Here is a 17,083-nt window from a genome sequence, read left to right on the forward strand (position 1 = left end):
CTCTCTTTTCGGTAGGAAAACCGATGCTGTAAGGAAAAGTGAAGTCCTAACTGTGGAGGTAATGTGGCCACTGAAGGTTTCCAATTCACATTATTCTTTTAAATCATCGGAAGATGCCGGTGTTAGGGCTTAAGAAGCGACTGTGTTAACTGGCGACTTTGAACCGAACGTGTCCGTTGTTGTCGTGGTTACAGACATCTGTTGATCATAGGAGGAGGACACGTATAGCTGTCCTGGTAAATGCCGCATTGTTTACTTTGTATATTATATATCATCATGTAGGTTATGTGCGACATAATTAAACCAAGCGGCATTCAGGAGGACAGCTATAGCGTTGCCGGTTCTCTGTCCGAGTTTCCCAACAGCCGTCGTAACCACGGCAACAGCGGACGCGTTCGGCTGAAAAGTCGCCGGTGAGCAGGGTCGCCTGTTAATCCCGCACCAGCCCGCATTCATATACATGTTGATACGTTTATTCTTTTAATCAAACTATTTGTGTCATTTAAGGTTATATACTGTGTGGTTTGGAATTCTCCTTGTTTGTTTAAATACTACAACATGTGACAGATGCATTGTGGGTAACCCAGTGGTTTGTATCTATCAACAGAGAGCTCAGCCATGATGTCCACGTCCCTGCAGACCAGCAGCCAGGTGGACGAAGAGCTTCTGAAGCTCAGTAGTCACTATGAGTGCAGACGTCGGTCCAGGTCCGTACACAACGACTGCTGCTGTTTAATCTGGAGGTACACTGTCAGAATGATGGAGAAAGTGGATGTTTACAATGTATGTGCAGCCATGTTGAGGTGCTAAACAGCTGCACTGATTCTTTGTGCTGTCTCAGGCACCTTTATGTGTGTCTTCCTGTTTCCTGCAGCTTCTTTCTACCTATTTATATATGTGTTTTAAGGGTTGGAATAGAGTTAAAGTAGACAGTAATCACTAGACGTTATCTGCTATAAGCAGTCCTAAAAGTATGATCAAATGTCTTAAAAGCTCATTTGATCGCTGGACTTTTTATAATATTTATATTATCAGGTGCTGATGGTGTAACATGGAGTCTGTCGATCTGGAAAGCTACATAACCTAATTAGGTATCAGGGATATTTGTGAACTGCTACAAAAAAAATCCTCTTCAAGCTTATGAGAAGAATCATGTTGCCACCCTGAACCCAAGTAGTTCAGATGTGAGAGGAAACTTTTTTATATTTTATAAGAAATGTTTTTAAACATACCAAATAGAAGAAACGTCATGTATGTTCTATCGTGTTCCATAGTGTTTTGGTCAGTGGAAGATGGCACCTATTTTATTTTATTTCATTTCCTTTAGCTTGTGTTTAAGATTTGGATACTCGTGTTGAGTGTCGTTCCGTCTCTGTCCACCAGAGGGAGCCATCGCATTAACAGTTGAAGCAGCTGTGTTTTAATGTGACTTCACTGTGTGTAAAGATGGACGACACATTGACAACAACGATGTTCTTGAATCTACAGTCTTTACCTCCATATTGTGTTTGTGTGTCTGTGCGTGTTTTTTGTTTGTTTGTGTGCATGTTTTTGTGTGTGTGTGTGTGTTTTGTTTTTGTGTGTTTGTCCGTGTTTGTGTGTCTGTGTGTGTTTGTGAGTATGTGTGTGTTTGTGAGTGTGAGTGTTTGTGTGTGAGTAGGTGTGGGTTTGTGTGTGTGTTTGTGTGCGTGTGTTTATATATATATATATATGTGTGTGTAAATAATATATATATAAAATATCTATTTATAAATATATGTATTAAAAAATATATATATTTTAAAGTTTATATATTAATTATTTTTTACATATATACAGGACTGTCTCAGAAAATTAGAATATTGTGATGAAGTTCTTTATTTTCTGTAATGCAATTAAAAAAACAAATGTCATGCATTCTGGATTCATTACAAATCAACTGAAATATTGCAAGCCTTTTATTCTGAATTATTGCTGATTATGGCTTACAGCTTAAGAAAACTCAAATATCCTATCTCTAAATATTAGAATATCATGAAAAAGTATACTAGTAGGGTATTAAACAAATCACTTGAATTGTCTAATTAACTCGAAACACCTGCAAGGGTTTCCTGAGCCTTGACAAACACTCAGCTGTTATAAATCTTTTTTTACTTGGTCTGAGGAAATATTAAAATTTTATGAGATAGGATTTTAGAGTTTTCTTAAGCTGTAAGCCATAATCAGCAATATTAAAAGAATAAAAGGCTTGCAATATTTCAGTTGATTTGTAATGAATCCAGAATGCATGACATTTTTGTTTTTTTAATTGCATTACAGAAAATAAAGAACTTTATCACAATATTCTAATTTTCTGAGACAGTCCTGTATATATATATTAAATGTATATAAACATATTTGTGTGCATAAATATATTTTATATATATATATATAATAAATATACTTATATATATGTGTGTGTGTGTGTATATATGTATATATATGTGTTAAAAACTGATTATAAATTAGTTTAAGTTACATTAAATCAACAGTAAAGTTAATAATAAAGGCAATGTTTGTGGCCGCTCCCTGCCGGACTGAGTTGCAGTCTCCTTAACAAACTGCAGTAAAAGGTTAGTGTCAATATCACTGTAAAGTGCCTTTGGTGTCCTCATCACAAGTCATTATGAAAATGTGTGTAATAAATGGTTAAATGATACTAAATCACCCAAAGAGGTGATTATACTGTCCAAAACCCTTTATTTGATAAAATGAGTCATTTTGAGCATGTATATTATATTTTCATAATTATATTGAACATTTGTCATGTGTCCCTGAAGTGGCTGTCCACCCTGTCATTATGGGGTAACTGGCCCTTTAAGAAACCCATTGATATTTTCAGTGACATCACGACCACCACGTTGTCTTTCTCCACTGGAGGCCTTAAAAACCGATGTGAGGTCAAAGGTCAGGGATGTTGTATGTGTACAGATTGTAAAGCCCTCTGAGGCACATTTGTAATATTGGGTTATACAAAATAAACTGAATTGAAATTGAAACTGAATCGCTCTTAGTCTGGACTCTTCCCAAGACCTGTTGGCCTTGGGAGCCCTTACAGGGGCCCCCGGAACACACAGCTCCCAGGATCACTGAGCCTCTCAAACTCCTCCACCACGTTAAGGTGGCGATTCGCGGAGAAGACCTAATCTAAATTTTGGGGGGTTTGATCTAATTTAATTCTAATTTATCTAATTTATCTAATTTGAATTTGGATTTGTATTTGAATTTGAATTTTTACAAATTTAATTATCTAATTTTATGTTTGGAGATCTAATCTGATTTGAATTTGAATTTGTTTTAATTTAAATATCTAATTTTATGTTTGGAGAACCGAATCAACCGGAAATCTAAACTAATCTAATCTAATTTGTTTTAATTTAAATATCTAATTTTATGTTTGGAGAACCGAATCAACCGGAAATCTAAACTAATCTAATTTGAATTTGTTTTAATTTAAATATCTAATTTTATGTTTGGAGAACCGGATCAACCGGAGATCTAATCTAATCTAATTTGAATTTGAATTTGTTTTAATTTAAATATCTAATTTTATGTTTGGAGAACCGAATCAACCGGAAATCTAAACTAATCTAATTTGAATTTGTTTTAATTTAAATATCTAATTTTATGTTTGGAGAACCGGATCAACCGGAGATCTAATCTAATCGAATTTGAATTTGTTTTAATTTAAATATCTAATTATATGTTTGGAGAACCGAATCAACCGGAAATCTAAACTAATCTAATTTGAATTTGAATTTGTTTTAATTTAAATATCTAATTTTATGTTTGGAGGACCGAATCAACCGGAGATCTAATCTAATCTAATTTTTATACTAATCTACTATCTAATACTACATTTGTTGTTGGGACAACCGGATCAACCGGGGGAAAAAACCAACTGAAGCGTGGGACGTATAAACTCCATACCTCACAGGAAAGCTTTAGAGAAAAGTCGTGGCTGGGACTTTTTCTCTAGCGCGTTTCTTGTCCGCCGGCTCGCCTGAAGAACCGAAGGATTCTTTTTCCCAAAGAGAGTTTTTCGGGCCTTTGGACCGCTCTTGTCTCCTCCAGGGTGCATTTCATTGTGTCGATGCCCTGGAGGAGATGGTCCCTTTCTTCTTGCCTTTGGAGCTGTTGGCGGTTGGATTCAGCCAAAGCCTCGGTCAGTGCAGCCTGCAGCTGATCGCTCGTCTCTCTTTGCTGAGCCAGGTGCATTGCTACGTCTTCCTGGCTCTTCTTCCGCAACTGAAGGGTCTGGACCAGGTTTGTGATGGTCTCCCTGTTGGCCTCCTTTTGCACCTGAAGGGCCTCCTCCAAATGCTTTAATTTGTGGCCGTTCTCGGATTCAGTGACCTTTCTTAAAGATAGTTGAAGCTCTAGTTCACTGAGCTTTTCACACAACTTGATCCCAGACTCCTTTCGAAGAACCTCACTTATTTTAGCCATCTTTTCTAAAACCTCCACTTGGACTTGTAGAATTGCATTGTCTTTCCTGAAGACGAGCTGGCTGGTGCTATCTTCTACCTTCTCTTTAAGGTCCTTCATGGGTTCTGGTACCTTCAATTGAACCTTCTTAGGTGCAGCAGCCTCCTTCTCTTCAAGGTCCTTCATGGGTCCTGGGACCTTCGATTGAACCTTCTTAGGTGCAGCAGCCTCCTTCTCTTTCTGTCGTTTAGCTGCCAGTTGTTGGAGCATGATGCAGCGTGGCAGTAATTTCAATGTTGATGTTGTCGGCAAAGGAGCATCTTTAGGTTTAAGGGGCTCAGCTTCCTGCTCGGTAGCCAGGCTTCCGGCTTGTTCGGCCTCAGGAGCTGGGGCCTTTAAGTGAACCTGCTCAGGTGCAGCAGCCTCCTTCTTTTCAAGGTCCTCCGTGGGTTCTGGTACCTTCAATTCAACCTGGTCAGGTGCAGCAGCCTCCTTCTCTTCCTGCTTGTTGGCCTCCTCTATAACATTGGGCCCAAGCTGCTGAAGTTGGGGCTCATGGTCAGAAGACATCGCCTGCTGGGGAGAAGTCTCTAACTTATCACAGGCCTGAAGGGGGATGGTTCTTCTTTTCAACTGACGAGGGATCCTTTTTGTTTTTTGGGCCTCACGTCTCTGCAGGGTTGTCCTCTCTTCCTGTCTTTCAGCTTCCTGCTCTACGAATTCTGGGCTGCAGTAGCGTGGCACTATTTTCCACGCTGATGTTGTCGGCAATGGAGCGTCTTTAGGTTTGGTGAGCTCAGCTTCCTGCTCGGTATCCAGGCTTCCGGCTTGCTCAGCCTCAGGAGCTCTCTGAGCCACTTTTTTGTTTCTCCCTTTTTTAATGGGGAGAATTGAGCTGACCTTTTCTAAAACCTGCTCAGGTGCAGCAGCCTCCATCTCTTCAAGGTCCTCCGTGGGTTCAGGTACCTTCAATTCAACCTGCTCAGGTGCAGCAGCCTCCATCTCTTCAAGGTCCTCCGTGGGTTCAGGTACCTTCAATTCAACCTGCTCAGGTGCAGCAGCCTCCTTCTCTTCAAGGTCCTTCATGGGTTCAGGTACCTTCAATTCAACCTGCTTAGGTGCAGCAGCCTCCTTCTCTTCCTGTCGTTCAGCTGCCTGCTCTATCACGAGTTCTGGGCTGCAGTAGCGTGGCACTATTTTCCACGGTGATGTTGTCGGCAATGGAGCGTCTTTAGGTTTAGTGAGCTCAGCTTCCTGCTCGGTAGGCAGGCTTCCGGCTTGTTCGGCCTCAGGAGCTCTCTGAGACACTTGTGGGCGCTCTCTCCCATTTTGACGAGGGAGAATCGTCCATGGCAGGCACTGTTTCGTCAGATCAGTTTTGTTAGTACTTCTCTGAGGAGAATGGACCTCTGCAGACCGATAAGTACAGTTCTTAATGCGCGAATCGTATTCCCTGATCTTTTCAATGTACCTGAGTTGAGCCTCGTTTTGGAGAACCTCATTAAGTTTTGCCTTGTTTTCTAAAACCTCCACTTGACTTCTTGGAATGGGATTATCTTTCTTCAAGAGGAGCTGGCTGGTACTCTCTTCTACCTTCTTTTCAAGGTCCTCCGTGGGTTCAGGTACCTTCAATTCAGTCTGCTCAGGTGCAGCAGCCTCCATCTCTTCAAGGTCCTCCGTGGGTTCAGGTACCTTCAATTCAACCTGCTCAGGTGCAGCAGCCTCCATCTCTTCAAGGTCCTTCATGGGTTCAGGTACCTTCAATTCAATCTGCTCATGTGCAGCAGCCTCCATCTCTTCAAGGTCCTTCATGGGTTCAGGTACCTTCAATTCAATCTGCTCAGGTGCAGCAGCCTCCATCTCTTCAAGGTCCTCCGTGGGTTCAGGTACCTTCAATTCAATCTGCTCAGGTGCAGCAGCCTCCATCTCTTCAAGGTCCTCCGTGGGTTCAGGTACCTTCAATTCAATCTGCTCAGGTGCAGCAGCCTCCATCTCTTCAAGGTCCTTCATGGGTTCAGGTACCTTCAATTCAACCTGCTCAGGTGCAGCAGCCTCCTTCTCTTCCTGTCGTTCAGCTGCCTGCTCTATCACGAGTTCTGGGCTGCAGTAGCGTGGCACTATTTTCCACGGTGATGTTGTCGGCAATGGAGCGTCTTTAAGTTTGGTGAGCTCAGCTTCCTGCTCGGTAGGCAGGCTTCCGGCTTGTTCGGCCTCAGGAGCTCTCTGAAACACTTGTGAGCGCTCTCTCCCATTTTGACAAGGGAGAATCGTCCATGGCAGGCACTGTTTCGTCAGATCAGTTTTGTTAGTACTTCTCTGAGGAGAATGGACCTCTGCAGACCGATAAGTACAGTTCTTAATGCGCAAATCGTATTCCCTGATCTTTTCAATGTACCTGAGTCGAGCCTCGTTTTGGAGAGCCTCATTAAGTTTTGCCTTGTTTTCTAAAACCTCCACTTGACTTCTTGGAATGGGATTATCTTTCTTCAAGAGGAGCTGGCTGGTACTCTCTTCTTCCTTCTTTTCAAGGTCCTCCGTGGGTTCGGGGACCTTCAATTCAACCTGCTCAGGTGCAGCAGCCTCCATCTCTTCAAGGTCCTCCGTGGGTTCGGGGACCTTCAATTCAACCTGCTCAGGTGCAGCAGCCTCCTTCTCTTCCTGCTTGTTGGCCTCCTCTATAACGTTGGGCCCAAGCTGCTGAAGCTGGGGCTCATGGTCAGAAGACATCGCCTGCTGGGGAGAAGTCTCTAACTTATCACAGGCCTGAAGGGGGATGGTTCTTCCTCTGCACTGGAAAGGTATCCTTTGTGGTTTTGGGGCCTCACGTCTCTGCAGGGTTGTGTTTGTTGGCAGCCACCATTCAGCTGCCTGCTCTTCTACTAGTTGTGGGCTGCATTTGCGTGGCAGTATTTTCCACGGTGATGTTGTCGGCAAAGGAGCATCTTTAGGTTTAGTGGGCTCAGCTGTCTGCTCGGGAGCCAGTTTACCGGCTTGTTCGCCCTCAGTAGCTCTCTGAACCACATGTTGTGGGTGCTCTGTCCCCTTTTGACTGGGGAGGATTGACCTCTGCAGGCACTGTTCCCTCAGATCGGTTTTGTTATTACTTCTCTGAGGAGAGACCGTTCTTCCTTTCCTCTGATGAGGTATCCTTTGTGGTTTTGGGGCCTCAAGTCTCTGCAGGGTTGTGCTCTCTTCCTGCCGTTCAGCTGCCTGCTCTATTACTAGTTTTGGGGTGCTGTAGCGTGGCAGTATTTTCCACGGGGATGTTGTTGGCAAAGGAGCGTCTTTAGGTTTAGTGGGCTCAGCTTCCTGCTCGGTAGCCAGGCTTCCGGCTTCAGCCTCAGACTCTTCTACCTTCTCTTCAAGGTCCTCCGTGGGTTCTGGGACTTTCAATTCAACCTGCTCTGGTGCAGCAGCCTCCTTCTCTTCAAGGTCCTCCGTGGGTTCGGGGACCTTCAATTCAACCTGGTCAGGTGCAGCAGCCTCCTTCTCTTCCTGCTTGTTGGCCTCCTCTATAACATTGGGCCCAAGCTGCTGAAGCTGGGGCTCATGGTCAGAAGACATCGCCTGCTGGGGAGAAGTCTCTAACTTATCACAGGCCTGAAGGGGGATGGTTCTTCCTCTGCACTGGAAAGGTATCCTTTGTGGTTTTGGGGCCTCACGTCTCTGCAGGGTTGTGTTTGTTGGCAGCCACCATTCAGCTGCCTGCTCTTCTACTAGTTGTGGGCTGCATTTGAGTGGCAGTTTTTTCCACGGTGATGTTGTCGGCAAAGGAGCATCTTTAGGTTTAGTGGGCTCAGCTTTCTGCTCGGTAGCCAGTTTACCGGCTTGTTCGCCCTCAGTAGCTCTCTGAACCACATGTTGTGGGTGCTCTGTCCCCTTTTGACTGGGGAGGATTGACCTCTGCAGGCACTGTTCCCTCAGATCGGTTTTGTTATTACTTCTCTGAGGAGAGACCGTTCTTCCTTTCCTCTGATGAGGTATCCTTTTTGGTTTTGGGGCCTCAAGTCTCTGCAGGGTTGTGCTCTCTTCCTGCCGTTCAGCTGCCTGCTCTATTACTACTTTTGGGGTGCTGTAGCGTGGCAGTATTTTCCACGGGGATGTTGTTGGCAAAGGAGCGTCTTTAGGTTTAGTGGGCTCAGCTTCCTGCTCGGTAGCCAGGCTTCCGGCTTCAGCCTCAGTCTCTTCTATCTTCTTTTCAAGGTCCTCCGTGGGTTCTGGGACCTTCAATTCAACCTGCTCAGGTGCAGCAGCCTCCTTCTCTTCCTGCTTGTTGGCCTCCTCTATAATGTTGGGCCCGACCTGCTGAAGCTGGGGCTCATGGTCAGAAGACATCGCCTGCTGGGGAGAAGTCTCTAACTTATCACAGGCCTGAAGGGGGATGGTTCTTCTTTTCAACTGATGGAGTATCCTTTTTGGTTTTGGGGCCTCAAGTCTCTGCAGGGTTGTGCTCTCTTCCTGCCGTTCAGCTGCCTGCTCTATTACTACTTTTTGGGTGCTGTAGCGTGGCAGTATTTTCCACGGGGATGTTGTTGGCAAAGGAGCGTCTTTAGGTTTGGTGAGCTCAGCTTCCTGCTCGGTAGCCAGGCTTCCGGCTTCAGCCTCAGGATATCTCTGAGACACTTTATTGTTTCTCCATTTTTTAATGGGGAGAATTGAGCTGATCTTTTCTAAAACCTGCTCAGGTGCAGCAGCCTCCTCCTCTTCATACCATTCAGCTTCCTGCTCTATTACTACTTTTGGGGTGCTGTAGCATGGCAGTATTTTCCACGTGGATGTTGTTGGCAATGGAGCATCTTTAGGTTTGGTGAGCTCAGCTTCCTGCTCGGTATCCAGGCTTCCGTCTTGTTCAGCCTCAGGAGCTCTCTGAGACACTTTTTTTTTTCTCCTTTTGTTAATGGGGAGAATTGAGCTGATCTTTTCTAAAACCTGCTCAGGTGCAGCAGCCTCCTGCCCTTCATGTTCATTGGTAGGTTCATTGACCTGCAATTGAACATTTTTAGTTGCAGCAACCTTCTTCTCTTTATCTTTAAGCTGATGGGGTTCATTGACCTGCAATTGAACCTTTTTAGTTGCAGCAACCTTCTTCTCTTTAAGGTGATGGGTAGGTTCATTGACCTGCAATTGAACCTTTTTAGTTGCAGCAACCTTCTTCTCTTTAACGCAATCCGTGGGTTCTTTGACCTTCAATAGAGCCCTCTTAGATGCAGCAGCCTCCTCTTCCAGGCGCTTAAGGTTAGCTGCCTCTCTTCGCTGTTTTCGGGTAGGTGGAAGTATTTCCTGTATTATCGGCAATGGAGCTTGAGGTTTAACCTCAGCTCTCTGCTTGCCATGTTTACTGGCTTGTTTACCCTCAGGAGTTTTGTTGTTGCACTTCTTGCTCGGAGTGGTGATCTTGCTCTCCGAGTCAGAAGCGCCATACTCTTCTTCTCTTCTTGCCTTCTTTGCCACTTTCTGGTCTTTCTTGCTGCTGAAGTTACTCATTTTGTAACTCTCTGTGTTCTCCGTGTGCTTGTGTGAGGAAACGTGCTCTGTGTGAAGCAAGAATAGCCAACAATGCGCTTCGCCGACACAACCCCTATATAGATTCTGAGATCAGAGGCAATCAAGGCGTGACGCGCAACACGTTCTGACGTCAGCAGTCTCGTGTTCGCGCGCTGTGACGCTCTCTCTCTCTCGCGCGCGCTCTCTGTATTTTGCACGTTATGTTCTGCAGTACAATCGTGAACACAACAGAAAGTTGTGGAACCCCCTTTAATAGTTGTACGCGTTGCACCGTTAACATGAACTCTTTAATAACACTTCGTTCTTCTGTTTACACGGTGTTCTTCCGCCTGCATACAGCACCTGCTTTGGACACGCCCCCTCTTAAAGAGACAGCGCCCTCTTCCAAAGAAACAACGAGCACTCGCCTCCCTTCACATGAATTACCATAAACACTAATTATAAGAAATGGACGCTGTTGAATTACAACAGTAAGAGATATGAAATAACATGTCAGGGTGCTAAACCCTCCCCCACTAAAATAATACAATATTCAACATTAGTGTAACGACCAGATAACCCTTTTGAACCTCAAGAGATGAGGACTGCCTAGTATAGTTACACAATCATACGTGTCAATAGCTACACATCTGATGACTATCACAGCATGAGTACAGGATGAATAAGCAACTATTTATTTTCCTGTGGTTGTATTGTCTTAATCCAGAGGTACATTGGTAGACCTTCCAAGTCCATTGAGTCACATATGGCAATATCTACCATTCCAACATACTTAATGTACATTAACATTATATATGCGTTAACGTGCGTTACTATTTCTTCCAGAATACCTTTTGTCTCACCTCCTTACATTGTAACACCACCTTTTCTGCAAATAACCTTGTTTTTTCATTTATGTATTTTTTAATAATGACTTAATGCAACTGTATTACTTAACAGGTATCATTCAAACACATATGAATACTCGAATTAGCATTCGCTGTGTTTTTGAAGAAACTGTGTGCTCTTCATCGACTTGGTGTTCTGGTATTTCCTCAGAATCCGGGTGTTGAATCGTCCCCTGCTCCTGAAGCACCGACTCCCCCCTTTGGCGTCCGTCCTGGGCAGTGTCCTCTTGTGGCGGGCTCCTTTCGTTCCGAGTGGTTCTTTCAGGCTGAGTTTTTACTCTGGACAGTCGTCTGGTTGTGGACTTGAAGACTGAGCCTTGAGGGTCAAGGTGAGTCTTTTGTCGATGTCCAGGCACCCACTAAGTATATTCTTCCTCGCTTGGCCTCTCAGTCTCCATGGTCAGTCTGAGCCTTTCCTCTTGGTTTTGGCGTGTCGTCCTTTTCTTTCTTCTGGTCTTCATTTCTTACTTTCTGATATTTGGTGCAGTGTCCATCATTAAGGTAAGGACAAGGTAACCGAAGATTTCTGAGGAGGGTTCTCACTCTACATGTTTTTAAAATATATTTTTGATACGCAGTATGTAATTCTCCCTAAAGTTTTCTCGTCTTCAAAATGGATGCAGGCGACCAAACTCAAGGATTTATTTTAGTAGGAAGTCATTTTACAGTCCTTCAAAATATTTTTTAAATATGTACGCATTAGAAAACAAACAATTTCTAAAATGACAAAATAGCAGCTTCATCTTCTTTCAGCTGATTTTAACAGAAATGTATTTTAGGACCGTAAAACAGAAATAGAGAACAAATATTTGAGGAAATACTTTCGTTGAATTTAAGACCTTTGAAGCTGGAATTAACATCTCGACTGGTTCAGAAGGTTATTTAGTAAATTTGAAGAAAAGTGATCGAAAGATTTCTCAGTAAAAAAAAGAACAATTACGAAGATATCATATCAACACAAGTCAAAAGGTCATGTTGAAAAAAATTAATTAAATCACAATTCCTGCTTTTGGCAAGAATATTTTTTTTAAATATACATTGTTAAAAATAACAATGTATATTTTCTTTGTTTCCAAACTCAGAAAAGAAATAATTTGAAAAGTTATGTTGCTGGTCTCTTTTGTATTTTTATAATGGTGTTTTCTCAACCTATTATTAATGCATCACCCAATCATAAACTCATTTTTTATGTCCTTGAGCAAAAACACTGAATATTTTAAAGGAAATAAAAAACAACAAATCTAAAAAAAGTTCTCATCCCTCCGACGAGCCTCGAATACGATAGATTCCAAAAAGTTTCAGAATAATTGATATAGTTCCTCAATAAGTCAAAGTGTTCAGCTCGCCCACGGGTCTTTACCCGTCGCCTCCTGAAACACACAGAAAGGTTTCAGTCAACAATGGCAGCATCGAACCACCGACCCGAGAGCTCGGGAATGAAACACACACAAAGATACATATATATATACACACATATTATATATTTATAATAATATATTTATACACATATATATATACACACACACATATAATATCATCGATGAGTCATCACCTGGTACTTCCTGTAGTGCGTTAGGCTGCTGCAGTGCTGCCGTTTGGCTTCGTCCTCGTCGGCGTAGATCAGCTGACACAAGTTACAGAAGTAACCGACGACCGGGCGGACAAACTCTGTTCCTGTGAGGACCAAAAGAAACCACGCAGTGAGGGGATAGTGAATGCACCACTGCATGAACTAATGATTAAATAAATGATACTATATAGCGTGTGTGATAGAGAAGCCCGAGGTGCGTCGTATCATACACGTTGGTTCTAAATGAGGACAAAACCCTGAGTATTGACTGCAGGTAACGTTGGTGATGTCATGAAGCATAGACTTCTACACAACCAGACTACTCGTCGCCGTGTGGTCAGGAGATAGAATGCAGCGTTGACACATGACGTAGAGACTTCTACACAACCAGATGAGTCGCCCCCTGGTGGTCAGTAGAGTACAACAGGTTTAAGACTCTCCAGCAAGACTTCCCTCTGCAGGACCAGAGGTTGCCTCCTGGTTCCATCCAGGACCGGATGAGACGAGTAAACAATGAAGGTGAATTCTCTCACCGACGGGCCTTGTGGGTTCCTGCTGCTCATCAGCGCCCTCCGCAGATTCAGATTGTTGCTGCACTTGTAGCGTCGCTTCAGAGTCCTCCAAGTCCTGCAGCCAATCAACAGCAGCTTTCTACACACATTATTGGAACTGTTATCTTGTGTTACTCATTCATATACAAACTGAACCACATGCATATATATCTTTGAGGGTATCCAGGTTTTTTTAAACCACATGTTGCTGGTCTTTACTGGTACCAGTGTGTGGTTTTGTAGGATGTCCAGTAAAGTCTGGTTGATCGGGACTCACTTTCAGTGCTGGTTCAGAGGTCTCCCCCTGAACTTCAGAGGACTTTTCGTCTTTACCCTCGTCCGTCTCCGGAGTCTTCTTCGTCGATCCTTCCTTTTTGTGGATCGCCAACTTTAGTTTCTCATCATTCGTCCACTCGTTCCTCTTCTCGGGCCCCGAGTCGTTCTCACGAGTCCCTTTTCTTTTTAAGAGGTTGTCTTCTGGACTTGTTTTAGGCACAGACTCTTTTTTCTGAGCTTTTTTAGCAGAAGACTGCTTCTCAGCAGAGTTCTTCTTCTCTTCAGTCTTATCAGCCGAGTCTCTCTCTATTGTCTCTTTAGACAAGTCTCTCTCTTGAGTCTCTTTCGACAAGTCTTTCTCTTCAGTGTCTTTAGACGAGTCTTTTCCTTGAGTCTCTTTTGACGAGTCTCTCTCTTGAGACAAGTCCTTCTCTTGAGTCTCTTTAGACGAGTCATTCTCTTCAGTGTCTTTAGACGAGTCTTTTCCTTGAGTCTCTTTAGACAACTCTCTCTCTTTAGACGAGTCTTTCTCTCTAGTCTCTTTAGACGAGTCTTTATCTTCAGTCTCTTTAGACAACTCTCTCTCTTTAGACGAGTCCTTCTCTTGAGTCTCTTTAGACAAGTCCTTCTCTGGAGTCTCTTTAGACGAGTCTTTCTCTTGAGACAAGTCCTTCTCTTGAGTCTCTTTAGACGAGTCTTTTCCTTGAGTCTCTTTAGACGAGTCCTTCTCTTGAGTCTCTTTAGACGAGTCCTTCTCTTGAGACAAGTCCTTCTCTTGAGTCTCTTTAGACGAGTCTTTTCCTTGAGTCTCTTTAGACGAGTCTTTTCCTTGAGTCTCTTTAGACGAGTCCTTCTCTTGAGTCTCTTTAGACGAGTCTTTATCTTCAGTCTCTTTAGACAACTCTCTCTCTTTAGACGAGTCCTTCTCTTGAGTCTCTTTAGACGAGTCCTTCTCTTGAGACAAGTCCTTCTCTGGAGTATCTTTAGACGAGTCTTTCCCTTCAGTCTCTTTAGATGAGTCTCTCTCTTTAGTCTTCTTAGACGTTGAGTGTTTCTCTGGAGTCTTTTTAGACGTAGAGTCTTTTGGAGTCTTCTTGGACATAGACTCTTTCTCTGGAGTCTTTTGAGACTTCGACTCTTTCTCTGGAGTCTCTTGGGATGCTGACTCTCTCTGAGCATCAGTCTTTTTCGAGGTTGACTCTTTCCCTCTCGTCTTTTTAGACATCGGCTCTTCTCCTGGAGTCTTCTTCAAGGACTCCTTGCTCACCTGAGACGTCCTCCTATCAGATTCGTCCACTTGTAGCATCCTCTCCCTCCTGCTCCTCTTCTTGCCGCTTTCACTGCTGCCGTCTTTCCCCCCGTCCTTGGGCCACTGAGTCGGCTGCCTGTGAAGATAGGGAATCGGGGTTAATGCCCACAGAGATCTGAACGGCGAACAGGAGACGTGGTGGAAAGGGTCGGTGGACTCTGACCCGTCGGGGAGACGCTCGTATCGGTTGGAGAGGGATACGTAGACCTTGCGGCCTTCGATGGTGATAGGGTTAATCCTCAGCCCACTGACGACTCGCAGCGCCTCTGAAGAAGTCGACATCTCGATGAAACCCTGAAACAGACAAACAACGTCTTTAAAATCAACTTGCGTCATGTTCCTACGAATTCAGGTAAATCTGACCATTCAGAAAAGAATATGCAATATCTCGTATTAATGTTGGTCATTCAAACTTCATCATTGGGTGGAAACGTTGTTTTATTCATTCAGCAATTAACTAACATTAATTTAACAATAATCTCCACTATCTTCTTATATTTAGAATTCTCAATAATGTTGAAACAACGCACAGAAATAAAAAGTATATATACTTGTGAAACAATGGAGGCCTTGACACAACAAATACATCACGGACCCAAAAATGACACGGTCTTTAACGTGGGCCAGAGTAATAAAATGTCAGATCGACCTCACAGGCGACTTTGTGCGTTACAGGTAACAGAAGAAAAGGTTCTGACCGATCCGCGTCCGTGGACCAAATGGAACTTCACCGGCGTCCCGAAATCGGTCACCAGCTTCAAGAAGTCGTCATTCTTGTATGGACCCAGCGGGAGGCTGAAGAAGGTAACCACTCGGGTGGACGAAGACTGCAAACAACAACAACATCAGACACATCCCGACCAACAAAACAAACCGATTTGATCAACGTCGTTATTTCCTTCTCACTCTGGATTCATCTTCTTCGACTTCTTTATCTGCAACAAATCAGCGGAAAGATGAAATGTTAAATCTGATGACCTGATGACCTCACATCAGTCTTTCAGAACAGTTGCTCTGGGGTTACCTGTGTCATCAGACTGGTCTTCTCCCAGTTCGTCGAGAGTGATGCAGTCCTTCAGGTCTAAAGGGAAGTCTGGCTCCTCCTGCTTGTATCCAGTTCAAAACATTGAGTATTTTAGCCCTCAGAGACAACAGTGGTCAACTACTTCAAGTCGTACTATTCCTAATGCTCCTGCATTAGGGCTGCAACTAACGATTATTTTAATTATCGATTAATCTGTTGATTAATTTATCGATAAAAAAAAAACTTCCAACCCTAAATTCAAAAACATTACCAACTAGAACGGGCACTCGGTAAAGCGCATACCTTCGCATATCACAATATTGGGCATTGAATTATGAACATTTTGGCATTAGTTGCATGCCAATTGGATAACAATTTACCGTGCTATGGTAAAAAGAAGATTTTGACCAATCTATGACCTTGACCTTTGACCCGATTGATCCCAAAATCTAATCAAATGGTCCCCGGATAATAACCAATCATCCCACCAAATTTCATGCGATTCGGTTTAAAACTTTTTTTGTTATGCGAATAACACTCATACAAATAAATGGCGATCAAAACATAACCTTCCGCATTTTCAATGCGAAGGTAAAGATAAGTCCCGCCTCCTCACAGACGTCATTTGCATCGGTGAGAGGGCGGGGCTTATCTCCATTCATTTGCTCCGTGAACTGTTTGATCAAAGCAGCTAGTGAAGATAAAACACCTCATAAAACCTCTAATTTACAAACACTTTGCTAAAAACTACACATAATGATAGTTTTTACATCCACCTTTGCCCAATACTCCCCTTTACTGACTAGAGCTTGAACGCATCCTAATGAAAGTCAATGGAGCCTCTGTACGTTGTTACACGGACAAATAATGTATTTAAAATGTTAAATTAGACTCTACCTCGTCCTCCTCCGGCCGAGGCTCTTCTGCTTCCTCCTCTTCCTCAGCTGCTTCCTTCTTTATCTCCATCACTCTCTCGCGATCGTCAGCCTCTTCTTTCTTTCTCTCCATCATTCTCTCCCAATCGTCAGGCTCTTCCTTCTTTATCTTCATCACACTCTCCCGATCGCCAGCCGCTTCATCCTTCGCCTCCTCCTCTTCATCTAAATACAAAACAGAAATCGGAACAGTTTCTTTAAAGTCGGTCTCAGATTTTTTTCTTTTTCCAGAAACGGCTGAGAATTTATTCCATTCCACCTTTTTTCGGTGAGTCTGTTCTCTCTGCGGGACAGTCCTCTTCCTCTTCGTTTTTCTCTTCCTCTACATCGGCATCATGCACAGTTTCTCCGTCCTCGCCGATCACCTCCATCCCCTCAATGTCGCTCTCCTCTGCAGACGACCTGCAGGCCGTCACGATCAGGTTAAATAAACTCTCTGCTAGTTATTAAAGTATCTACCCAACTACTAATCTACTCACTACCTACTACCTCCCTACCCACCCAACTACTAATCTACCTCCCTATCTACACATCTACTCCATACCTAACTATAAATCTACTGACTACCTACCTAACTACT

The 17,083-nt window shown here is 43.5% G+C and overlaps 1 protein-coding gene and 1 long non-coding RNA gene across 4 annotated transcripts in view; one reads left to right on the forward strand and one right to left on the reverse strand.

Annotated features, from left to right (window-relative positions):
• Positions 1-15,538, forward strand: LOC130209355 (uncharacterized). Its single transcript, XR_008834587.1, has 4 exons — positions 1-58; positions 608-743; positions 10,990-11,167; positions 15,220-15,538. It is a non-coding gene; the product is annotated as an uncharacterized LOC130209355 (long non-coding RNA).
• matr3l1.1 (matrin 3-like 1.1) overlaps positions 11,467-17,083 on the reverse strand; it is a 19,291-nt gene continuing 13,674 nt past the window's right edge. For 2 of the 3 annotated variants that reach the window (XM_056438922.1, XM_056438921.1), the window contains 10 exons: positions 16,763-16,905; positions 16,466-16,668; positions 15,569-15,650; positions 15,451-15,479; positions 15,243-15,371; positions 14,708-14,838; positions 13,237-14,620; positions 12,942-13,059; positions 12,391-12,512; positions 11,467-12,208 (listed from right to left, as the gene is read on the reverse strand). In XM_056438922.1, coding sequence (XP_056294897.1) covers positions 12,176-12,208; positions 12,391-12,512; positions 12,942-13,059; positions 13,237-14,620; positions 14,708-14,838; positions 15,243-15,371; positions 15,451-15,479; positions 15,569-15,650; positions 16,466-16,668; positions 16,763-16,905 — 2,374 coding nt within the window. In that variant the 3' untranslated portion in view covers positions 11,467-12,175. The remainder of the gene's footprint in view (positions 12,209-12,390; positions 12,513-12,941; positions 13,060-13,236; positions 14,621-14,707; positions 14,839-15,242; positions 15,372-15,450; positions 15,480-15,568; positions 15,651-16,465; positions 16,669-16,762; positions 16,906-17,083) is intronic. The other variant, XM_056438923.1, reaches the window with a different exon arrangement.

This window comes from Pseudoliparis swirei, chromosome 19 (assembly GCF_029220125.1).
Source record: "Pseudoliparis swirei isolate HS2019 ecotype Mariana Trench chromosome 19, NWPU_hadal_v1, whole genome shotgun sequence".
NCBI lineage: Eukaryota > Metazoa > Chordata > Actinopteri > Perciformes > Liparidae > Pseudoliparis > Pseudoliparis swirei.